General features: G+C 45.5%; 2 protein-coding genes across 11 annotated transcripts in view; one reads left to right on the forward strand and one right to left on the reverse strand.

Moving 5' to 3' along the window:
- LOC127596418 (LIM and calponin homology domains-containing protein 1-like) overlaps window positions 1-12,186 on the reverse strand; it is a 64,250-nt gene extending 52,064 nt beyond the window's left edge. For 4 of the 9 annotated variants that reach the window (XM_052058961.1, XM_052058971.1, XM_052058950.1 and 1 more), the window contains exons 1-2: window positions 12,016-12,186; window positions 11,587-11,877 (exon numbers count right to left, since the gene is read on the reverse strand). In XM_052058961.1, the coding sequence (XP_051914921.1) occupies window positions 11,587-11,676 (90 nt within the window). In that variant the 5' untranslated portion in view covers window positions 11,677-11,877; window positions 12,016-12,186. Of the gene's footprint in view, window positions 1-11,586; window positions 11,910-12,015 lie in introns of those variants that run through there. The other 5 variants (XM_052058996.1, XM_052058960.1, XM_052058979.1 and 2 more) reach the window with 3 other exon arrangements.
- A 1,538-nt stretch (window positions 12,187-13,724) lies between these two features.
- Window positions 13,725-25,589, forward strand: LOC127597453 (transmembrane O-methyltransferase-like). 2 transcript variants are annotated; one of them, XM_052060483.1, is made up of 5 exons: window positions 13,725-13,998; window positions 14,127-14,200; window positions 16,434-16,731; window positions 18,106-18,302; window positions 25,161-25,589. In XM_052060483.1, exons 2-5 carry the CDS (start codon window positions 14,198-14,200, stop codon window positions 25,482-25,484), a joined length of 822 nt encoding a protein of 273 aa, XP_051916443.1. In that variant the 5' UTR covers window positions 13,725-13,998; window positions 14,127-14,197; the 3' UTR covers window positions 25,485-25,589. The 2 variants fall into 2 exon arrangements, with proteins under 2 accessions (XP_051916443.1, XP_051916454.1); XM_052060494.1 differs by lacking the exon at window positions 14,127-14,200 and having other exon boundaries at window positions 13,726-13,998.
- Window positions 25,590-25,945: the final 356 nt, after the last annotated feature.

Here is a 25,945-nt window from a genome sequence, read left to right on the forward strand (position 1 = left end):
GAAAGGGGTATAAAAAGCTAATTGGAGCACTTTTACATACATTAGCGGCTTTGCGACATGATTTGCAAAAATAAAGATTGGCTGGCCCAGAAATGGCAAAACTAAATATTTACTTTTACATATGATTGGTGGGCACTCGAGTGACGCATCAATGGAATGCTTAATATCTTCTGTGACTAAGGATGCGGACTATGCCAACTTCTTACAGGTTTCTGAACACCAACATACACCAGGGCTTAAAATTCTGCTAGTTGTCATCTATAAACTATTTAACTCAAAGCGTAGCTGGTTAAAACCATACCACACACCACCTAAGGTGAATAGTGACAACCCCCCCAGAAAAAGCCTTGCGGGAACAGGAACAAACAGCCTCCGTGTTGGCGGCAGCATTTTCAGCTTAGCTTTCTGAGCATAAGGACTTTTCCAGGGGCCTCCGTGCGTCTCCAGTATCCTGCTCACTGTTTTCTTGCGAGGCCGAGGGAACAACGAGATGACTGACGACTCCAGAAGTCTCATTCAAATGTGCAGCGAGACGCCCGAACCTTGACCTGCTTGCTTTGAGACAAGGCGCCAGCCATGTTTTTGAAAAGGGCTTTGATTGAAGAGAGCCCCAATAAAGTCTCAGGAACTGCAGAAAACATTTGAGGAAAGTATTGATGAATTAATAAGAATAATTTTGTCCTGCAAGTTTTCTTAGTTATGGGGTGGGGGTGGGGGGATCAATTGACATATCTTTCGGTGTTCCTCATTTTGTTTTCGAAGATGAGGAAAGACTCACAGGATGACGAAGACAAAAGACAATCAAGATGCCTTTGCTTTATTGAACCAAAATCCACCCACTTTGGGTAACGAAGTTGTGTTTGCGGCACGCAACTAACAAAACGAGGTACGGTTCCAAAGTTACTTGTGTGTTTTCACTGCCTGGTGTAAGTCATTTATTTTTCAAATTTGGGCAAATGTACGAGAAATGCGAGCCGTTTCACGTCTTCTGTCAGTGCAAATGGGCACATGGGATATGTGTGACTTCAAAAGTACAAATACAGTTACAATAATAAGATAAGCAAACCTTTATTAGTATAGATACAAGCATCAATTTGGAATTGGGCACCTGGACCTGCAGTGTAAATCCTGACGATTTTATTTATTTATTTATTTTACAAATCCTGCAACTCCAAATAGAAATTTTCCCTCTGGTTTCCTTCTACAACTAAATGATATAACCTCTGAAAATCTAATCTTGAGTATCCCAGCAACAGACATCAACAGCTAGATTCATGTCGAGTGCGCGCTGTCTGTCGCCTAAAAGCAACAAAGACCTCTACCAACGCGCCAAGAGATAGGATTGTTCTTTGGTCCTCACGTTCAGACTTGCTCTCCTCTCTCGTCACTGCCAAGATGCGCTGCATTCGTCAGGGCTGAACTAATCAGGAGCTTCACTGACGTACTGTGTCAACATTGTGGCAGAATGGGGGCTCAGGGGCCCGTTTATAGTGGCACGATTGTGTTGAAGCACAGATTCCATCACGTTTCGGCTTCCATTAGGCCTTGGACAAATAATGAATGTCAATTCAGTTGCGCGCTTCAGCATGAAGCATTCAATTAAAAATAAACACACGCATATGAACACAGAAGTATAAGGCAGACCTGCAGAATTTGTGACTTTCTCAAATAACGTCTGGACCTCCAACAGACAGATGCTATATCCCCCATTAGTTGCTACTTCTCATTCATGAAAAACAAAAACAAAAACGGGACATAGCTTGTTGTAACTGTTTCGCCTATAATCAACAAGATGTTCTTCAGATCTAAATTCAAGGTAGGGAATCACCCGAGACCCAGTGGTAAGCGCATCAATAGGAGCGTGTCAACCTCACAGTGCAGAGGTCGTGGGTTTGATCATGGCTCCGGCCTTCCTGTGTGGAGTTTGCATGTTCTCCCCGGGCCTGCGTGGGTTTTCTCCGGGTACTCCGGTTTCCTCCCACATTCCAAAAAGATGCATGGCAGGCTGATTGAACACTCTAAAAAAATTGTCCCTAGGTGTGAGTGTGAGCGCGGATGGTTGTTCGTCTCTGTGTGCCCTGCGATTGGCTGGCAACCGCTTCAGGGTGTCCCCCGCCGACTGCCCGAAGATGGCTGGGATAGGCTCCAGCACCCGCCGCGACCCTTGTGACGATAAAGCGGTTCAGAAAATGGATGGATGGATGGATGGAATCACCCCATGTATGTATTTAGCGGGTATGTCCCCTTGGGGGTGCTCACGAGGGAGGTGGAGTTGCTGACCAGCCACAGCAAAACGCCATTGCCGATCCTTCTAACATACAAGGGACTGGGGTTTGAATGTGGACAATATCTGTTGAACAAAGTGTGTTGCAGAAATACAATACAATACAATACATGCTGATTTATATAGCGCTATCACAAAGAAATGAGCAAAATGACCTCTAAAATTGAAGCGTCAAAACCAAGTTGGAAAAATTGCTTTTGCATTTTATTTATCCATTATCGAGTTAATGTTGGGGGAATCCAAGGATTAAAATTGTGATTTTACAAAATAGTTACAAAACCCTTTTTTTTTAAAAAATGTGTTTGGAAAAATAAATACCTGCCCTAACTACAGTTGAAAAAAAATTAAGGCCCGCCACATACTGCATGGGGAAATACAGTACTTTGTTTACACTTTCCCATGACACTAAGTCCATGTGTCATTCCTTGGAATGTGGGCATCTGTCAGTCCACTTTAGTGGTGAGGTCTCATTAAGAGTAGGAAGCGCGGCTTTATCCCCCAAATGTACAGAAATCCTTCCATTGTGGCTCACTCTAGGGGACATGAAGATATTTGGGGGAAATAAATCCAAGGAGTGCATGGAGGATAGATGAGCAGCAGTGCATTCTTTAGAAGGTTTAGTCAGGGTCAGCGCTTCATGCTCACACTTTTCGCAAACCCATCAAATGGATTGTTACAAACAGTTAGGTAAAACTATCTTTCCCGTTACCAAAACACAAACTTCAAGATGTATTGGCCCCAAAAACTACTTCCAAAAAGCATGCTAAAAGGGAAAAGCGGCATTGGTTCTTTTATTGGCCTGGAAGTTTGTATGTAATCATCACCCTTAATAGTTTCTGAACAGTTCTCATGTCTGACATGTCAGTCTTAGGCTGAGAGCACTCAAAGCTTCATGTTACTGTATTTAAGCAAATAATGAACGAGGGAGGGTTTATCTACTCAAATTCAAATGGAGGGGAGGCCTTCATTTGTACAGGCACATTTTTGGAACAATATCAAACTCGGGTCATGTCAAGCTGAGGAAATATAAAGGCTGAACAGGCTTTTCAATCGACTTGTCCTACAAAGAGAGTGGTAACAGAGAAATGTCAAATTCTCTTAAACGTAAAATATCACATCGGGCTAGAATTCCACTCATAGCTCTGTTGCTCAATTCATGCAGCTCGATGCCGTCCAACTGGGACACGGGCCACCTTATGGGAGCTGTCAATGCACAATCCCACACACACACACCCCCTGCCTCCCCAAAAGAGGGAGGTGCAGCTGGCTAGATTATTCAGGATTAGACTTTATCCCCTTGCTAGTAGCAAGAGGATGGCGATAACAGAGCTGAAGAGGCCCACGCTTTAATGTAAGCCATTCCACTCCAGGAATTATTTGACACTCTCAACAGTGGAGAAGTGGACAGTGAAAGTCATTCATTAGTCATGATTGTGCTCAGACTAGCATGCAATTCATATGAGACAGAGAGAGAGAGAGAGAGAGAAATCTATTTTAAATGTCATCATTGGTGTGGGCCAGGGGTCGGCAACCCAAAATGTTGAAAGAGCCATATAGGACAAAAAACCCCAAAAAAACAAATATGTCTGGAGCCACAAAAAAATAAAAGCCTTCTATAAAATTTACAATGAAGGAAACACATGCTGTAGGAGACTGGACTGTCTCAGAATTGTTTGTTATTCATTCCTTTGTTGTGTGTTCACAAACATCCCCATAGAATTCATTTTGTAATTTCCTCGCTTGATTTGTTTTGTTTTAGTGTATTATTTTCGCTTTTCTTCGCGTCAGTGAAGTGATCATTAATTTTCGTTTTTCTGAGGCTGTCTTTGAACGCCTCGCGAATCGAACGAGAAGAGAGAAGGCACGGAGTCGGACACAGACGTGTCTGTGTTTGTCGAGACTGTTAAAAGCATAAATAAAGTGTACGTTTTTAAAAAACAACACCACAGCTCTCCTTTTTCGGAGCTGCAACATGCATCTATATCTATTTGAGCTATATTAGCCTACTATCAAAATCTTTTTCCACTTTCAAACATTTTTTTATAAAGCTGCAGGACGCCACTAGATGTCGCTAAAGAGCCGCATGCGGCCCTGGAGCCGCGTGTTGCTGACCGCCGGTGTGGGCACACCAGATGCAGAATTTAGCACATTCAACATTTTCCATTTATGGGAGACTTTTTGATTCAGTAAGATGCTCTAATATTAATGATTTTTCCTAGGAATCCCCTCACAAACTGTGGACCCCATGTAGTGTGCTTAGCAAGCGCTTTTGTAGGCTTGCATTGGTGACCATGGTGGAGTTGTGCGTCGGGGTCCAGAGAACTCTGCCGGCTGCCATCGGCTCGCATGAGAACAAGGTTCTCCAAAGAGTGCTTGCTTTTTATCATGGCTATCTCCATGAGTGAGCTGTTGTGCACGGATGGGCCCAGTGGTGAGTGCCCCGCCAAGGCAACAGGTGATAAAAGTTTTAAGCGACGTAGCACAACGCTTCAGTGTGCATTTCTATTGGGAAGCGACCCAAAATATCCAACCTATACCCTTGCATTTTTCAGTTTCACTGGGGTAGAAGCATAGAATATGACCAATAAAGTATGCTGGTGTAGGGCAGTTAGACTTTCTCCCTGTCTGGTCAACAGAGAATTAGCAGTTGCCATCACCTCATAAAAACCACACTGTTGTACTGCAACTTTCCTGACTTTGCGGATCATTGAGTCTTCTTGTTGAAGTGGATTGAAGCAGATGGTGGTGAAGAAGGTGGTGGTGAGGTTTAATAACTGGACGGGAGGAGTGATCACACCGATCTAAAGATAACACCTCTAGTTTGGTCAACCAAGCATGTTGGGATGAATGAAGTGTAGCGTATTTTGGCCATGATTGAGAGCCCAGACACCCTGCAGAGAAAACTCATTTCGGCCGCTTGTATCCGGGATCTCGTTCTTTCAGTCACGACCCATAGATGAGGGTTGTAACGTAGATCGACTGGTAAATTGAGAGCTTCGCCCTTTGGCTCAGCTCCTTCTTTACCACGACAGACCGATACAACGTCCGCAAGGAAAAGGTAGAAGAACAAAATATAGGAGCTGCTAGAAAGGCAGCCACTCTCGCGGCGCCATCTTGAAGTCAAAATAACAAAATTAACACAACACAACACATGAGACACAGACAGATGACTACAAGAAAAAAATGATATGGCACGATAGTGTGACATTATCTTCGCCACTGTGAGCTGCAAGCCCACTGTTGGATATCCTTTGATCGGAATCAGGCCTGAGTAAAAATCTGATACAAATCAAATATCTTCCAATGGTAGAAAGCACACAGATCTCTCTTATGGCGACATCAAGCTGATGTCATCATAAAACACCAAAATGGTGAAAGAGAAAGAGCTAAAAGCACAATATCTCACACTGTGGCTGTACGACTGATAGTGCCGCCTCAGGTGGGGTTGCACAAGCTCCCTTGGCAGTTAAAAGAGTCCAGCTCCCCCGTGTCTCAGCTCCAAAAGTAGGAAACCAACTCAGCCTGTGTGACCCAATTAGAAACATCCCCTGGCCCTCGGCGGAACACTCTCCTAGCTATCAAACATGAAGAATTGCAAGAACAAACTTTGACTCATCAATCAGGCATTGCCTCCTGGCATCACTCAACGCGCGTCACTCAAGCATGATTTCATCGTCAAGGAGTTTACGATTCAAACCAAAGCAGTAGTAGTTCGGATATCTGAGTCTGTTTCATATTCATCATTGCTCATCTGTGGAGTTGTAACCTACGGGGGTTTACAAATCCAAGCCTGTGACCTGTTCAGCCCCGCTAAGCCACATCAATAAAAATCGGGAGCTTGATTCGGGAATCGCGCAAAGTGACCCACTTTGCCTGAGAATGAAGGCGATCAACAAAGTGGGGGCAGATGGCATGGTAAAGGATGGGGCGTGATTAGTGGAAGTGAGAAACAGATAAAAAGGTCATCCAACAAATTGAAAGCGTTAAACTGTACGTCTCTGGGCTCTCTGACGGTTCCGGTCCATCAAAGCCAACTGCTTGTTGCTCTTCTGTGTGAACAAGAGCGACTCTGAATCTGGGGTTGAAATCAACTTGCAAAATTCTCGGCATCTGGGATAAACAGAGGGGAGCGGGGGGTGGTGACAGCTGTGGGAAAGCGAGTCTTGAATCGAGTTCTGACTTCATGCTACACCTGAATCTGAAAAGGAGCACTTCTCACATCAGTTACCTACACCAGCGGACCCAAACCTTTTTTGCCCCATGGACCAGTTTAATGTCCATCAACATTTTCAGGGACCGGTCTTTTAAGGCCGGATAGATACAACAGTATAATATGATATGACCTGCATGAAAAGTGTGGTATTTTCGAAACACAATAATAAACATGAATCATGACCCGAGGAACGTCCTATCTGGTCGCAATGGTAACGTTTAAACGTGCCTTCAAAATATGATACAAACACAAAAGTGCTTGAAAAATACGGCTCACTATCGCCGCATATTATGCGGGGTGGGCTTGGTGCGTGGGAATCTCTCGTGGAGATAAATCCATATTTTAAGTGTATTATTTTACATTTTAAATGTAGCCTTGTTTTTCTTGAAAGTCATAGGCTCCATTTCTATCTCCTGGCTGGACCTTTTCCCCTTCCCAAAGAATCTTTCCAAAGATGTTTGGTTTTTCTTACTCATTTTGTTAGCTCCTGGGTTTCATTTTCTCGGGAATAATATCACGTGACCGAGAAGTGTGCCTTCACCTGAGTCAACACTGCACACGGATGTAACAGAGAATCCGGTGATTTTTCAAAATAAAACATATTTCAGATTACTAAATGAATAAAACGGAAGTAATGTAAGTTATTTCTTCTTTTTGTGCGGCCCGGTACCAGATGACTCACAGATTGGTACCGGTCCGCGGCGCGGGGGTTGGGGACAACTGCCTTCGACGGAGGACAGTGATCTGGTAAAAATGTTAGGAAAGAGCGTCTTCTATGGCCAGTGTTCAAGAGACTATTGATTCAGGAAGCAAAAAGACCATTGGAAAAGGGGTACCGGTCATAACTTTCTCACCACCTGTCAACGAAAGTTGCTTCACACGTTGCTGCTCTTTGTGAAAGACAGTGAGTCAGTTTCAGGGCATTAACCAACTTTAAAAAGAGCATCAATGGTTTGCTATTCCCTTTCACACAGCCACTATCCCACCTTTGACAGTGTCAACGAAGCTGTGGCGGGGCTTTTTACACAGAATTTTAAAAAAAGAAAAAAAAGAAAATCAGCAAAAAATGTGTTGCTTTAACAGGCAGATTGAAAGGGGCTATTTCGAGGTTTAAGATTTAAGATATCCTTTATTTGTCCCACACTGGGGAAATGTCCAGCCTCCAGCAGCAAGAATGTAGGTAGAAAGAATTTATGCCATGAAAGGGGAACGTGTCGGCCTCTGAAATCTTTTCTTTCGCTAAAACGGCATTAAAATGCTTAACATACCGTAAATGGATATCCTTAATTTAACCTTGCAAAGGCATCCGAATTGTATTCTGTTAATTCCCACCTTGGAAAAACACAGTTAGCCTGTACAATCCTGACATTGTATGGGTATAGCATGGATTTTGAGGTCAACAGAGTGTTTGGAACTGATGAAGGAGACATCCTCAATCTGGCCTAAAAGCTTCTAAAATGACCCTCCTTGTTTGCTTGCAATCAATGTGCATGTTTAGGGGTGGGGGGTCAGGGGGGGTGCTAGTCACTCAACACATCCATCTATCATCTCATGGAAAGAATGACAATGAAGTGGGAATGACGTCATGGAAGAATTCTGGAGCGACAGCAAGACTTGTGTGTACACACAACTTCTGAGGTAGCGCGGAGGTAGAAGACTGGAATATGCACGTTGTCACCTTTCGAGGGATTTTGTAGTCATGACATTCAGTTTACAGGTGACCCTCGCAGGCATTCTGACTGGCTAATGAAAAACATGCTTTGGGTCCTGCCACACTGAGCATTTTGGGGCCATCTCTGAATGCAGAAACGACAGCAAGGTTTTCGCTGGGAAAAAGTGAACATTCAGGTGGTTGAAGCATAACCTAAAGTGAAGCCTTTCAGGGCCAGCGGTTACTACAGTGCACAGCTTATCGTGTTATCAGGTTCCAGGTTATCATTATGGGTGCATGAAAGGGTTGAAAATAAACAAATGAATTAAAGATACAGATTCTTCCACATCCGTCTATCTTCTGTATGACTAGCATGTACAAGGACAATGAAGTTGACCCAGCAATTTTCTGCTTCAAGAAGTTTGATTCACAGTTCACGATTCAGGAATTAACCAATTTACATTATTCCTCGCTCACACCCCCGGCCCCCGCCCCTCCCCAAAAAACTCAACCATTTGCAGTTCTGTTGCTCTTCTTGACATGCCCTCAAATTCCACGAGATGCCGCGAAAGCATAAATAGGAACTGGGATGCAGAAAGCACATTGGAAGTGACACATCTTGACTCAGTGACAAGTTACGTATGTCAGGGAGGAGCTAAATTTAATCTGGGTTGTTCATGGAATATATTGAATGTGTTTGCCACATTTGCACGTACCTATGTTGAAACTACGAACAGAGGAAATTTGGGAAGAAGGGGTGCAAACAACGTGTTTCACTAGATGCAGCACAGCTTGGTCCCCTATACTGTAGCTGCATTGGGGATGAAACAGAGGCAGACAAATGCCACTTCTTCTATTGATGACACTCACGGGGCATTTTTTTTTGCTAGATTAGCGTAAAAGAGGCTCGTAACTGTGAAGCAGTCGGCAAACTATCAACATGTGGTGACCCAAAGCGATCCATGACACAGCAAAGAGGAAATAAAATGTCTCGGGCGGAGTGCTTGGCTCCCGTATGAGGAAACCTCGTTATATTCATCCATCCATTCATTTACAGTGACCTGCCTCTGATTCCCTCGGGTGAGCCAGTGAGTGTTAGCAGGTGGCCAACGATACCAGCGCACTCCTTCCCTAAGGGGGGAAGAGCCAGGGAAGAACAACAACGCGATTGCGCTATCAGTTACCTATTCAGCTGCGTGCATTGATCCCATTCTGATTCCAGGTCAACAGAAGCTCTTTGAAAGATGCCAACAAGGCTCCCAGGAGTTTCATGAAGTGATAGTTACAAACTTTGAAGGAAGATTATTTCTTCCTTTATTTTTTGTGACCAAAAGTCGAACAAATTATTGTCATTGATGTAAATGGAACAGGCTGTGATCATCATAAACCTGTTCACTAAACAGACAATTGACTTAACTGTCTTGCAATAAAACCTCATTTAAAATGTTTTAAAAATCAGCAGACCAGTGGACCATGAGATTTTTAAGAGCATTTTTGTTCAATATTGTTGTATTTTTTCCAAAAACTGGTTTATCAAGGAGTTGTGGAATTCATCCAATTTTTTGGCTTTATCTTCATGTTGTAGTTTTGATCTAACATTTGTTTGTTTTGTATTATTTTCCCTAATACTACTTCTATTATTTTTAACAACACACACAATATTATACAGTATATATATATATATATATATATATATATATATATTGTGTGTGACAGTATTACCCGTTTTGAAAAAAGAGGCCTCCAACTACTTAGCTGTGGCCCCGCTGTATTGACTCAATCACTGAAATGATGCATTTATCAGATCTGCCAGCCTTTGTGTCATCTCGCAAAGTTACGGCTGCATCCCGCCCAACAACAACAACAAAAAACAACAGATAGCAAGCCATTCAGAGTTTTCATGCAGTGGACTGACTGAGTGGTCCAACAAGTCAAAAGCGGTGAGTTGTTGCCACAGAGATTCTCCCCGGCAGGAAACAAAACGGCGCTTGTGTGCCGATTATTGGGCTGGCAGTGAGGCAAAAATCCATTCCACATGATGCGCTCATTGTTTCTGCTGGCTTGCTTCAAATATGGATCATCTCTCATTATCTTGGAGCTGTGTCCCTCATTTATGCTCCACACTGGAAGCATTCAAAAGCAATGGTGCACAAACTTAGGCTCCTGGCCCAAATTGTGGTCTATTTTTATTTGGTCACGGAGGCTTTTTGAATCAAATTTAACCAGTGTGGTCTTTATCAGTCATTTCTCTGTGGATGTCAAGGATAGTGATGTCATTGAATTCATTTTAGATATCACAACATACTGTGCAGTTCACCCCCAAACCCAATCTTTCGATAACCACGTAATTGCTGTATCGTGTTATTTCCATGACTGTATCTAAAGATTGCGATACAATGTATTGATCACTCACACAAAAATTCAATATCAAAACTGTCTCTTGATTCTCTTTGGGGAAATAGCAAAAGAAGTCGCAACACTGCAGAGATTGGAACATGCACAATTGTCACTGTATTTTAAGAAATCAAGAGTGGAATGTTAAAATATTGCAGGGTAACTTATTGTGATCCCTTCCTAATACATCAACAACACATGTTGATTTTGGCCGACATGTTAGTTTGGGCGCTGTTGATGTTGTCTATATCGTGATCAGCTTTGTTTATCTATGTATGCTCCTAATGTGTATTGGCAGACAGAACAATTACATGCTCTTCCATGGCAGAAGGTACAATTAATCTGTTTATCCACCTGTTGCCATTCCTACAACAAAATCACTCAAGTGTTCAACTTTGAGACAAGTGTGTCATTGTTTCAATCTAATCTCTTTTCGTGACATTAATCAGTCTTCATCCACATTTAGAAAATGACTAATTCTGATACTAAGCTATCTGATTTTATGGTTTTTTTAAATTTTATTTTATGTATGCCTTTTTCTAACCCATACCTGAAATGTGCCTCACACGAGCAAAACAATTGGAATTGTCTCACTAGAACCATACAGTCCAAATGCAGCATTGCATCTGCAACGCTGAAAAAAACTACACAGGAGTAAAAAAGTCCACTTACGGGGCCTGTGAATTGCTGCCAAACGTGAAGTAAACCTGTGTATGCACCTATTATCATTCATGCAAAAGAACAGCTTGATGTTCACCTAAACAGGGCCAGGTTTAACACTTAATGTGTTCGTAAATGTAAACAAGGTCATCATTATTTCTGTATTATATACGTTTTATTATTTTTTTTGTCATGTAAAAATGGGGCTTCCCTCAATAAAGGTCCGGATTCACGACTTTTTCTTTCACACGACTGTCATCGTTCGTCGCCTTTCAACAGGTGACGGAGCGATGCTGTTGGCTGGCGAGAGCATGCAAATTGCAAACAACAGATCACACATTATGCTCAATGCGACACATTGCCTGTGGCAAACGAGCAGCTCACCTCGATCCATTTCTGCGCCTCCCGGAAAGCGGACGCAGTCACCGCCTGATGCTGATGCGACTGTCCGGTGTGTGCCACCGGACTTGCCATACCCAAGCGTGGTTGTGATAGTTCAGTCCCAAAAAAATATACAACCCAAAAATAATTTGAATTATTCGCCAGCGCCGTTATTCCAAGTTGGTCGGCCTCCAGCAGTTATGTCGCAGTAGCAGCACCGGCGAGACAGTCGAGCCACGGTGGCTCCCCTCCGGTTGAGCTCCACGGATACTGTGTGGCAGCGGGCCGGGCGGGCTGCGGAGGAGAAGGAGGAGAGCGGGTGGGGGCTAATACAAAGCTCGCTACAGTCATCTGTACTGGTTCCGGTAGGGACACGCACAAACTAAAACACAAAATAAAGCAAACACGCACGTGGCTAATTTATGACTCTACCTTTTAGTGGGGTGACGTTTTAAAGGCATTAATTCGCGATAGGTGTTCATGGACAGGTTAACGTCTTTAAAACGTGTCATGTGTACACGTATCGTGTTCTCTTGCAATAAAACTTATAAAGAGGGAGGACATGAGAAGAAGCGAGCGCAAAGGAATTATCTTATCATTCGCTTCCTCATGCTAACTCTTTTATCTCCACCCCCCCCCCCCCCACACACACACACAGTTCATCCCAAATTGATTGGGTCACGATGGTTACTCTGGGTCCAGGCGTTTTTTCTTTTTTTTCCAGCAAAACTGGTTAGTTTAAACAATTTTATGATGAGATTGAACCAAATTTTATGATAGTATCACGTTTAAAATCATAACGTGTTATGGCCGCTCAATCAACGTGATTAAAACGACACGCTCTCTTTGATGCGTAAACCACAAGGTAGGCGGGGCTGCTTTAACAGCAGCATTTTAGTGATGGGAATTCCGGCTCCTTTTAGAGAGCCGGCTCTTTTGGCTCGGCTCTCTAAAAAGAGCCAGCTCTTTCGGCTCCCAAATGGCCCCTCAGTTTTTTTGTTCCTTAAATTAATTTAATACCAAAAATAACGTAATGTTATGTGTAAAATGAAGTACTAATGCAAAACAAATAGACATTATATCAAATATTTATTATTTATATGGCTTTATTTATATTCTTCTGAACATACTCAACATGGAGTGCTAGAAAAATAAAAACAAAGTACAAAGACCCATCTCAAATCAAGGTCGTCAAAAATTTCCAATCTCTGAATGTGTATATTTATAAGCTTTTAACTATTTACAGTAAAACAACATAAGTAAGCTTTGAATACCACACAACAAATTATAAATTAAAATTTGTAAAACAAAAAGAAAAAAAGCAGCATCCAGGAAATGAAAATTTGTAAAACAAAAAGAAAAAAAGCAGCATCCAGGTAAAGGTTTTAGCGTGTCTTTAGCGAAGATTGGCATGAAGAAAAACCAAGTGCCTCAGCTTTGAGGGGTTGATCCTGTTTCTCCTTTCTGTTAATGTTTGCCCTGTTTTGGAGAAGATTCTCTCTGAGGGGACAGATGTTGCGACAACACACAGCCAACACAAAATGGATGAAAATCCCTTGCAATCATTTTACCCAGTTCCTCATCAATTGTGTTCTGTTTTGCTGGTTTTATAGCTTTTTGCATAAAGTTGCTCTGGGTTGTACATCTAGGCAGTTGTGACATTGCAGCAGCAGCAACAGTTGCAGACACACTAGCACCTTCAATAATAGCTGGTCCCCTTGCTTGTCTTTTCTCTTCAAATTGTACTGATGGGTGGACATTTCTGATGTGCCTGTGCAGGTTATTTGTGGAGCCTGATCTATGGGATATTTTAACCTTGCACAGTCTACACGCTGCCTTTGAACTATCAATTAAATTGAAATGAGTCCATATTTCACTGCGTTTCCTATCCATTTTCTCACCTTTCCACTTTCCACCGTGCTGTTTTTTTCACTAACTAGCTCTCTCGTCTCCTCGTCTGTCTTGTTCGCGTGCTGTTCAGTGTACTGCTGTGTGTGTCTCTTCTCTAACCGCTCCCCCTTCTCTAAACTGCAGCGCGTGTGTGTGTGTGCGTAACCCTCCCCTTCCGGCTCCCAATGAGGTGGGAGCCGGCTCGTTCGCGAACGACACATCACTACAGCATTTGCTTTTATTTGTATATACTTCAAAAGGACGTAAGTAAGTTCTCCTGTAATATTGAACACAATAGCACAGTGTGTCGAGTTTAAATATAAAAATGCTGTTTGCGTTCATGTCACGTTTCTGTGCTCGTGAACGTGATCGGAGTGGGACGCTCTCACCAGTGTGCCAGCAGCCAGGTGTAGGCGGCAAGCGTTGTAGTAGCTTTTATTTTTAAATGTCTTCGCTGGCGATTTTTGATTTGACGTTATCGCCGATGTCAAAAGGACAAACTCTCATTAGCGTACCAGCCGCAAGGTAAATGGGAAGTTGAAAGTACGTTGAAAGCTTGTTTTACCTGCATGTGTGTGTATTAAATGATGTCAGATACATTTGTATCTACAAAGACGAGACGTAACCGTACATTTTATGGTATTATTTTGTAGATTCATTGAACACGGTTGTCAAATAAACTTCTTATCTGTAAAGTCAAGACGATGACGAAATCGAACATTTTATGGTAGGTCCCTTGTCGACATGCAATGGCTGCACAGGCACAGGTTTGTTTCAACTTTCCTGTGTAGCAGAAAGTGGGACATAGTTAGCCTCACAATCAATATTTTGCGGTATGGGGTGTTGCAATCATATGTTATAGGGGTTGTCATGATGATTTGGCGTCTCTTAAAATAAATCCCAAGCAATGCCCTTATTTTGCAACAGAACCGGATTTGACGGGCTACGATGGCCTCTTTCTGATAACTGTATGCAAGCGGACTGATAGGACGCCGCAGTGTTCAAACTACAACCGCAACAATCAACAATAATGATAATCCAGTTTTTCAAAAGTCGACGTTACAGTGTGTGCAAATGCATAATTGTTGATCGTTTGATTTTATTTGGGATGCCTAATGCGGTGTCTCTGAGGTGTTCCATATGGTATCCTGGATACCAGGAACCGAGTGGGTGACTTTAGTGTGTTTTTGTGTTTGCGTGTATATGTTCGTGGTTTATTTGACAGTTGACAGTCAGCTGTTGCATCTGTGCCTGACGGGAGACGCGCGCGCGCGCACACACACTTGGCTAGCTCGGTAAGTGTAATGCATCACTCCTATTGAAGCTTTAAATTAATTTAAAGTTGGATCTTTTTCAACATGTTTTATAATGGTTTGCTTACGTGGGTCATAAAGCGTGCAAATGTGTGAAACAGCAAACTGACAAATTGCACTTAATCCTTGTTATTGATGTTTGTATGTTACTGCTATAAACATCGACAGCCGTAGTTTGTTTACAATATCGTACCGGTAATTTATATATAAACATTGCGTAAAGATTTCTAGCTGTTTGGTGAATTTATAAACATTGCGTAAAGATTTCTAGCTGTTTGGTTAATTTAAAAAGTGTACTCCCATTTGTCGTGGACAGAGAGAGCCAAAGATGAACTTGAGTTACCAGTAAGTCAATAGCCTGTGCATGACTGTAACTCAGTTTTCAAGTGGCGTTGTTTCATTTTTCATTTGAGAGCAATATGAAATGTCCAAAATTAAGTTATTTATTGATTGCATTGCTCCATTTAAGACCTATCAAAATCATCAAATGTTGCTTAAGAAACAAACAAACAAAACCCCTATTGTTCATTTACTTGGTCAAAGTTGGGCAACTCCGGTCCGAGAGAGGGCCCCTGTCTGGCATGTTTTCGATGTGTCCCTCCTCCAGCACACCTGATTCTAATGATCGGATTATCCTCCAGCTCTGCAGAAGTCTGATACCAAACCTGATCATTCAAACCAGGAATGTTGGAGGAGGGAAACATTGAAAACATGCAGGATAGTGACCCTCGACTGGATTTTTCCCACATGTGGTCAATTTATGCACTGGAAGTTCCACACTGCATATGTGTAACTCGGAGTTGCCGCTTGGAATTGGAGCGGATTTAATGTGGGACAGTAGATGTGAGCCGATCACTTTTTTTTCGTCAATGGACGCTACAGCTTCTTGTTTGTTTTGAAACTTAGCGTGTAGCAGACATGTGCACATTTTCAGCATGATTTCACTGGTTTTAAATGTTATTTTAAACTGTTTTTTTTACTGTGTATATATATATGTTTACTTTTTTTTAACTTGGAATTTTTCATTGTCAGGATTTATGTTATGTTTATGTTTTCATGGGAAATCCCATGAAAAACGATCAGTAGGAACTGTAGTTGAATAGAATTATATATAATTACATAAAATGTACAACTAACAGAATTGAAAAGTTTGTGCATTATGACTTAAATCATTGTGGCTCCTTCTGGTATGCGCAACTTGCCCACCAGGTGGCAATATGATGCTGTCATACAGACAAAGGCTTTCAACTACAGTAGTACCATTACTTAATTGGTTCTGGAAGAAATTTCTTAACTAGAACATTTTGTGAGGAGAGACGCGTTTTCCATGTGGCCCTAATCCGTTCCAAGCGTACCGCAAAATTCAGACAAAAATGTTTATCAAGCATAAAAATGCATCAAAATATGTGTAACAAATACATGTTACAATTATATGATTTCACAATAAATGAGAGTTGTGCATAATGTAAATGAATAAAGAATAAAAATGATGGTCATTTAACTTTTAACTGCATCCCCCATCGTTTTTCGCCCTCTTTGTTCATGTTCTTAAGTGGTTTTTGCCTGGTGTTTTGTCAAGAACTAATCAAAGAACGTTTGCTTTTGCCGGCTAACAGTCCTTTGAAAATGTATCCAATTCTTCTGCAGGTTTTGGTGACTCAAACATCATTCAGTACCGTCAAAATGGCCTCTTTGTTGATGGTGGCATCTATACCGCTGCTTCCAGCTGTCTTGCTGGCATTGGGTCGTCGTCGCGCCCGAGTGGCTCGGTTGTGTCGCAGGGCGCTGGCCTGGACGCTGCGGCTGCTGCGGGGACGCGCATGTGCCAAAAGCACACATGCTTTTGTCTTCTCCCGGTGCACCCATGGCAATGCTGGCAGCGTCTTGGAGACCTTTGACATTTACGCAGAGACACATGGCTCCGCTGTGGTTGGCCCGCAGATTGGTCAGTGTTCACCTGTTTAATTGTAAACAGTCACCCCTCATAGTTGTGATTCTCGCTAACTCAGCTATGTGCAGATTTCTTTTTTTGTGTTTAGTAACCTATTTTCTGTTATTTACTGAAAGACTCCCTGTATATGTATGTGTGTGTGTATGTGTATATCAAGTCGAGTCAACAGTATTTATAGAGCACTTTCAAACAGCCATCGCTGCATACAAAGTGCTATACATGGAGCAATCTAACATGCACAATAAACGGTAAGACAAATCGGTAATAAAGGCGGTAGAAAGCACCAAACAGTAAAACCAAGAACAAATCTTAGTCATGCTGAGTCGAATGCCAAAGAATACTAGTGAGTTTTGAGAAGGGCTTTGAAGATGGGCAGCGAGGAGGCTTGCCGAATGTTCAGTGGGAGGTCATTCCAGAGAGAGGGACCAGCAACAGAAAAGGCTCGATCCCCTCTGAGCCTCAGTTTAGTTCTTGGTACTTCATATATATACATATACATGGTGAATTTATCGGTATAAGGACTAATACAGATGGAATTTTAATTTTTTTTCAATTGTCATAATTGTCTCCATGCACTCTCGCACACCTTTCTCATCTGTGCACAAGCTTCCATATTCAATCCATGTAAAAATCTTTGGATTGATGTCTCAGTCAGTCGCTCACAACACTTGACTTTGTCACTTTCAAACTTTGTGCCTCCTACTGTGAACTGTTGAGGCAGTACAAGAAAGACAAAAAGACCAAACGCAGGGGTCATCAGTCAGAAGGTGTCATCTTGCATCATGGCAACGCAAGGCCTCACACATTAGTCTAAATGGTGCAGACCATCAACGAGCTGGGCTGGGAACTGCTCCCTCACCCTTACAGCCCAGACCTTGCCCCTTCAGATTTTCACCTGTTTGGTCCCTTACAAGCGTTCACGAGAGGCACAAAGTTTGAAAGTGACGAAGAAGTCGAAGGTTTGACTCACAACACTTATCTTCAGGCTTTCCCTTAAAGTTCACTTAATCGCTGTTTTTGTACTCGCTGTGTAAAGCCCCAAAAGGCCTAAGATGCTTTCCCAAACACTGACTAATAAAGTAGTAGTGATTGCTGTATAGAAAGTATACATTTCAGTGATACATCACAACAAAGACAATCAAATCGACATAATCTTGTTCCAACATCCACAGAACCAACATTTTGTCCTACCCCTATTTTAATTGAGGTCAATGTTTTTTTTTTATTGACAAACTTATTATTGATCTTGTCGAGAATCTTTAATAGTTCAGAATGGCGGATGGCTGTATGCGATAAGACTAAATAAAGTGAAACTACTGGAAATAAGGAAACCAACCGAATTGAATCACTTGTGTCCCGTGTACTCAGGCCAGGCCTTGGACGAGGTGGTCCGGCGAGTCCGTCCCTCGAGGGTGCTGGAACTGGGCATGCACTGCGGCTATAGCTCAGTGCTGCTCTTGCGTCTGCTGCCCCCTGATGGAACGCTGTTGACGGTGGAGCAGGACCCCGCCGTGGCCGGACTCGGGGAGGAGATTATCCTGGTGGCCGGCTTCAAACACACTCAGGTAGGGAAGTCATTTGGGGGGTTCACACGGCAACATTTACCCCGGTGCAACGCCGGTGCTGCCCCAGTAGAGCGTTCACACGTGCAAAGTTACACCGCTGTAGCCCCTGAAAACGGCTTACTCCGGAGCAAATTTTTAAACCACCTCCATAGGTAGTTTAAAAATTAGCAAATGCTCGTTTGCGGGGCAGCACCGATGTAAAATGATACGTGTGAACGCTACACGGTTAAAAATCTGCTCCGGAACAAATGCTCGTTTGCGGCAGGGGGAGTAGTTGAGTAGTAGTTGATTACGTGCTTTCGCGCTCTGTTGGACTTCAAGACATGATGGCTGGCAATAACAGTAGCAAGCGGCATCTTGCCTCTTGGGTTATACCATCTCAACTAGAACATGGGGGGTGGGGGGAATAGTCCCCAAACATCAGCTTTTCTTTTGTAGGAGACTGGGCTGTCTCGGAGTTACTGGTGTAGTTTGTTCTTCTGTTTTGTGTTCACAACCCCCACATATAATTTATTTTGTGATTTCCTCTCTTGATTTTCTGTTTGGCCCATTATATGTTTGCTATTCTGAGTGTCATTGATTTACGTTTTCGGGGCGGTCATTGAACGCCTCTCGAGCAGAAGGCACGGAGAAAGACGTACCTGTACCGTAGTTGCTCGAGTTGTATATGTTTTAAAAAGAATCAACATGACAGCTCTTTGTTTTCTATTGTTTTGCTGCCGTGTGAACCCAAGTCGGGCTGCGCCGGTGCTAACACGCTCAGCGGCTTTGTACGTGTGAACGCTTCACAAAATTTGCTCCGGTGCAAGATATATTGCAACCAAATACATCGGTGCAGTACCGGAGCAAACGTGTGCCATGTGAACACTCCTATTTTAACTGTGCGGATCAAAATGAGACTACCTTAGGATTGCTGTAATAAAAAAAATGACAGGATAAAAAAAAAGACTCCTGAAAATCCAGCCATCATTGCACAGTTGATGACTCCACGAAAGATCGCAGGTGACGAAACAAGTCTCTGGAGGTGTGCGGGTAAAACAAGGCTTCGGCAAATCTCTTATTTGCTTCGGTTAAAACAAGATTATTGTTACTCCTGGATGTTACGTTGTACCCGAAGCGCCAGAATAAACGCTTCGAGTACAACAAAATAACTGAAGTGGATCCCCTAAAAAGCAGACACAGAAAGATGTTTGTCAGAAAACAAAGGAGTTTTAATACCAACGCAAAATACCCGTCCGGGTGAATAACAAAAGGCGCTGGTCAAAATAAGGACCAGGAATACAAATAAGGAGACAACAGAAAACGCTTGCGGAAAAATAGCAAGGAGAATCTGATTGGAGAATGCTTATAGTTTCCCACGAAAGAGAAACAACGACACGCAATAACAGCCACAAGGCTAAGAGGCAATGAATAATTAGAATAGGAATGGGCGAGAGAATTTGGCACGGCGTGGAATACTCCGGCAGTGAGTCGACTGCCAGAGCCCCCAAATAAAGCATGAGAAATTAGTCACCAATGGGTGACAGGTGTGCAGGCGGCAGGCAAGAAGCCTGCCCCCTGCTGGCAAACACGGGACGTGACAGTACCCCCCACCCCCTCAACGGACGCCTCTCGGCGGCCTACCCGGTTTGGACGGATGAGCTGCGTGGAAGTCGTGCAGAAGGGACGGATCAAGGATCCAGGAGCGGGGGACCCATTGCCGATCCTCCGGCCCGTAGCCCTCCCAGTCGACCAGATACTGGAACCCCCTTCCCCTGCGCCGAGAGTCCAGGATGGCCCGTACCGTGTACACCGGGTCACCATCGACGACCCGCGGAGGAGTGGGCGGAGTGGGAGAAGGAGCCAAGGGACTGGCAGTCACCGGTTTGAGCAGGGAGACGTGGGACACGGGGTGAACCTTCATGGTGGCCGGCAGCCGGAGCTTGACCGCGACGGGGCTGACGATGGACTCGACCTTGAACGGCCCGGTGAATCGGGGCCCCAATTTCGCAGATGTGCCGGCCAGGCGAAGGTCCCTCGTCGCCAGCCACACCTCCTGTCCCACCACGTAGGTAGGTGCCGGGCGGCGACGACGATCCGCGATCTGCCAGTTCCGGGTCGCCGTGCGGGATAGTGCAGCCCGGGCCTCCTTCCACACGCGATGGGCCCGTTTGAGGTGGTGCTGCACCGAAGGGACCTCCACCTGTCCCTCCTGGGACGGGAACAGCGGTGGTTGGTACCCGTAGGCCGACATGAGGTAGGTCCCCCACCAGTGGCTGAAGAGACGAGGGTGTTGTGTGCATACTCCACCCAAGGTAAGTGGTCGGTCCAGGAGGAGGGACGGTGGAGACACACACAGCGGAGGGCCGCCCCCAGATCCTGGTTGGCACGTTCGGCCTGTCCATTGGACTGGGGGTGATATCCCGAGGTCAGACTAGCCGTGGCCCCGAGGGACCGGCAGAATCGCTTCCAGACGCGGGACACGAACTGGGGCTCCCGGTCCGAGACTATGTCCATCGGGATGCCATGGAGACGGAAAACGTGCTTGATGAGGAGGTCGGCGGTCGCCAATGCAGACGGCAACCTGGACAGAGGCACAAAATGGGCAGTCTTGGAGAATCGGTCCACGATTGTGAGGACGAAGGACCGCCCACGGGATGGAGGAAGGCCCGTGACAAAGTCCAGGGCGATGTGGGACCAAGGTCGCGGCGGGATGGGTAAAGGCTGGAGCAATCCCGCCGGGGGCCGATGTGAGGACTTGCCGCAGGCACAGGAGGAGCAGGCACTGATGTAGTCCACCACATCCTTCCAGAGCTCCGGCCACCAGAACCGCTGGGTGATGAGATGCACAGTCCGGTTCACCCCAGGATGGCAAGCCACCTTGGACCCATGCCCCCACTGCAACACCTTCGAACGTAGCGGTGGGGGCACGAATAGCTTCCCCGTGGGACATTCTGCCGGAACTTGGACACCATCCTGAGCTGCTTGGATTCGCTGCTCAATCTCCCATCTCAACGCCCCCACGATGCACTGGGCCGGGAGAATGGCCTCCGGTGTCCGGTCCCTCTCCGCGGGGTCGTGGAGACGGGAAAGGGGGTCGGGCTTGGTGTTCTTGGACCCTGGGGAGTATGTGAGGACGAAGTTGAACCGGGTCAAGAACATGGCCCACCGGGCCTGACGGGAGTTCAGTCGTTTGGCAGAGCGGAGATATTCCAGATTTTTATGGTCTGTGTAGACGGTGAAGGGCTCCTTCGCCCCCTCGAGCCAGTGGCGCCATTCCTGCAAGGCGGCGACTACAGCCAGCAGTTCACGATTGCCCACGTCGTAGTTTGACTCGGCTGCACTGAGTCGACGAGAGAAAAAGGCGCAGGGGTGCAGCCTCTGGTCGACCGGGGAACGCTGGGACAGCACCCCCCCCACCCACCCCTGAATCCGAGGCGTCCACCTCTACGACGAAAGGGAAGTCAGGGTCAGGATGTTGTAATACGGGAGGATTAGTGAACGCTGCTTTTAAGCTTGCGAACGCCGAGTCCGCAGCCGAGTCCCATCTGAATGGGACTTTAATGGACGTCAGACGGGTCAACGGGAGTGCTTTTTGGTTGTAGCCGCGAATGAATCGCCTATAGAAATTGGCAAACCCCAAAAAGCGCTGTAACTCCTTCCGGTTGGCTGGAGCAGGCCAGTTCGTCACCGCCTGCGTCTTGTTGGGGTCTGCTCTCAGCTTGCCCTGTTCAATAATAAACCCCAGAAAAGAGATGACGGGTACATGAAACTCACATTTCTCTGCCTTGACGAAGAGCCTGTTCTCTAATAACCGCTGTAAAACCAGTCTGACGTGTTGCTTGTGTTCCTGTAACGACCGGGAGAAAATTAAAATATCGTCCAGATAGACGAAAGAGAAGATGTTTAACATGTTCCTCAACACGTCGTTTATCAGATTCTGGAATACAGCGGGAGCATTTGTTAGCCCGAAGGGCATGACTAAATATTCAAAATGCCCCAGCGGGGTCTTAAAAGCAGTCTTCCATTCGTCCCCTTCCTGGATGCGGACCAAATGGTATGCACTGCGTGAATCTAATTTCGAGAATATTGTGGCTGTTTGCAAAGGAGCAAAGGCGGAGTCCAACAATGGCAGCGGATACTTTTTTTTTTTTCATGATGTCATTCAGACCACGATAATCCACACACGGTCGCAGGGATTTGTCCTTTTTTCCTACAAAGAAAAACCCCGCACCTAACGGTGATCGCGATGGTCTAATTAGACCTGCAGCGAGCGAGCTGTTTATGTATTCCGTTAGCGCCTCGCGTTCGGGTTGGGACACCTGATATAGCCGTGAGTTTGGTAACGGAGCGCCCGCCTGCAGGTCTATGGCGCAGTCGTAGAGACGGTGCGGGGGCAAAGAGCGTGCGCGATCCTCGCTGAATACTTTACGAAGGTCATGATAGCAATCTGGCACTCCGTTAAGGCAGATAGTTTCGGGGGAGTCGTCACTGGCACGTTCGTGCTCCCCTACGGCTGATCGTAAACAATGTTTAACAGTACCGGCTCCAACTGTCTATTGCCGGGCGCTCCCAGGAAATCACGGGGTTGTGAGTCTTGAGCCAGGGCAAACCGAGAATAACCGGAGCGTTTCGAGACCGCATTAAATAAAACCGTCGATGCTCGATATGGTTTCCGGATAATTGGAGTTTTAGTGGTTCTGTTCTTTGCGTTACTACTGCCAGGAGGCGCCCATCGAGATCACAAACCCGCTTCTTATCGGCCAATTCCTCGATAAAACAACCCAAATCCGAGGCGAGGTTGGTGTCCATCAAACAATCATCAGCCCCCCGAGTCTATCAGGGCCCTAACCCGCAGCGACCGGGACCCCCCAAATATCTCCCCTTCGAGTTCCAGTCTCTTGGGGTGCCCCGGCCGGGAGTCGACTCGCCGAGGCTCGGGAGGCTCTGCGCGGGGTCGTGACTCACAGTACTCGGGGAATGAAGAGAACGGAGACTCCGGACGGCTGGGAGCAGCGTGAGGACCTTGTTGGACGCTGTCAGAGACAGCACGATCGTTGAATCGGCGCCTTCTCCCCTCCGATCCGAAGCTTTTGCCACCCAGCTGCATCGGTTCCTCCGCGGTGGCCATATTCCGGGATCGAGGGTGATCTCCGGGCCCTGCTGCCCGAAGCGCCCCACGGTGTTCCTCGCGGTACGTGGCATGCCGGAACGGGAACCGATCACCTCCACGCTCCCGGTTTCTCTCTCTCAGGCGGTTGTCCATCAGAAGGGTGAGCTCGATTAACCCTTCAAGGTCGGCACTGTTGTCGCGGGTTGCCAGTTCGTCCTTGAGCTGGGTGGTTAACCCGCGACGAAACAGTCCACACAGCGCCCGATTATCGTAGCCACTCTGGGCGGCCAAAATCTGGAACTCGATTGAGTAGTCCGCCACCGATCGCCTCCCCTGGTGGAGTGCAAGTAACCGGCCCTCCGCCTCTCTGCCCCGCACGGGATGGTGGAACACCCGGCGAAACGCCGTTACGAAGTCGTGGAACGAAGACCGGAGGCTCGGCTTTGCGTCGCTCGTCGCCATAGCCCATGACGCCGCTGGACCTGTCAACAAGCTCAGTATATATGCCACTTTCGCTGCGTCATTAGCATAGACAGACGGTTGTTGGTCGAATCTGAGCGAGCACTGGTGGAGAAAGTGCCCACACTGCCCGTGCTCACCCCCGTAACCTGGGGAGTGTGGAAGCGAGGGCTCCCTCATCATTGTGGGGAATGATGCGGGTGCCTCAGTGGTGGTAGGACGAACCACGGGGGGAGGTGTTCTCCGTGCCTCCACCCGTACCAAACGGGGTTCGAAATCATCGAACCGATGAGCCAGCATGGAAACCGCGCCGCGGAGTTCCGTAATCCTGCTGACTCATCTGTTTCTCTTGTTGGGACAGAGCGGACAAAATCTTTTCTATGTCTGCGGGATCCATGTTTGGCCGGAGTATTCTGTCATGTACCCGAAGCGCCAGAATAAACGCTTCGAGTACAACAAAATAACTGAAGTGGATCCCCGAAAAAGCAGACACAGAAAGATGTTTGTCAGAAAAGAAAGGAGTTTTAATACCAACACAAAATACCCGTCCGGGTGAATAACAAAAGGTGCTGGTCAAAATAAGGACCAGGAATACAAATAAGGAGACAACAGAAAACGCTTGCGGAAAAATAGCAAGGAGAGTCTGATTGGAGAATGCTTATAGTTTCCCACGAAAGAGAAACAACGACACGCAATAACAGCCACAAGGCTAAGAGGCAACGAATAATTAGAATAGGAATGGGCGAGAGAATTTGGCACGGCGTGGAATACTCCGGCAGTGAGTCGACTGCCAGAGCCCCCAAATAAAGCATGAGAAATTAGTCACCAATGGGTGACAGGTGTGCAGGCGGCAGGCAAGAAGCCTGCCCCCTGCTGGCAAACACGGGACGTGACACTGGAGAAGTTGCACTGATGAAAAAGAATCTTCTGTAAATCCCTGAAGTTAAAATAAATCGAGCAGAAAAGTTGTACAGGTCAGAATGGGACAACTTGATATTCCTCATTTTGTATAGGACTACCATAAGTCATCAAAAACTTGTTCAGGTCAAAAAAGACTTCATAATATTCCCCCAAAAGTTGTGCCTATTAAAATAAGACTACCATTATTCGCCCAACGTTTGTACACGTTCACACTACCTTATTATATCCATTAAAGACGCTGCTGGTTAAATTACAAATGTTTGTAAAAATACAGCAATTCAATAATATCTCTGTGTCCAGATACAGACTAGAGTCTGATGAATGTGAAGTTCTGCATCAAGCAAATAAAAATGCACTCTGCACTAAAAAAAATGCCAATTATGTAGTTCCAGGTGTTGACGGGCAGCTCAGACGAAACCATCCTGACACTTCGCACATTTCTGGAACCGGCTCCAGGGACCAGCGGTACCTTCAACCTGGTCCTCATGGACCACGACCCCCAGCAGTACCTTGTGGACCTGCTGGCTCTGGAGAACCAGGGACTTTTGTGCCCCTCCGGCTGCTGTGTCGTTTTGATCGTCAGGAACCGGAGAGACAAATGTCTGGAGGAACTCAAGGAACTGATCCGAGCAAGACCAGATTGTTATAGTATTAAGTCGCAGGTTGGCGGGATGGTGGAGCTCTTCTTCCAGAAAAGCAGCTCCCAATGACAATGGTTCCCATTGGAACTGTTAAGATATCAAACTCTAATCCCAGAGTAGTTTACTTTAAACTTCTTGCATGACCATAAAAGTAAATTGTTTACAGAAAAGAAATGCAGTTATGTAGTGAAGTTTGTAGGTGTTCAACCTACAAAACTGCCACAGCAAGTAGAAGACGCATGACTCATCTTACTAGGACTAAACGTAACAAAAATCATTGAAATCCATCTCCACAGCACATAGTTTACTCTGGAAAACTGCCGCAGTGACAATGTGCAAACCAGAAGTCTCCAATGCCGTCCTAGTTTCCCCATCCGTCCCTGCTGTAACACACGCACTTTAAATGATCATGCTCTGCAGAAGCTGGATAAATGTTCATTAGAACCACGCAAATTGCAACAGGGAGAGATGGAAAGCAGGCAGGACTGTAGCCCTCAACAATCGAAGACCAAGCTGTTCGAAAGGATCGC

Source organism: Hippocampus zosterae, chromosome 1, assembly GCF_025434085.1.
Source record: "Hippocampus zosterae strain Florida chromosome 1, ASM2543408v3, whole genome shotgun sequence".
In the NCBI taxonomy this organism is placed as follows: Eukaryota; Metazoa; Chordata; class Actinopteri; order Syngnathiformes; family Syngnathidae; genus Hippocampus; species Hippocampus zosterae.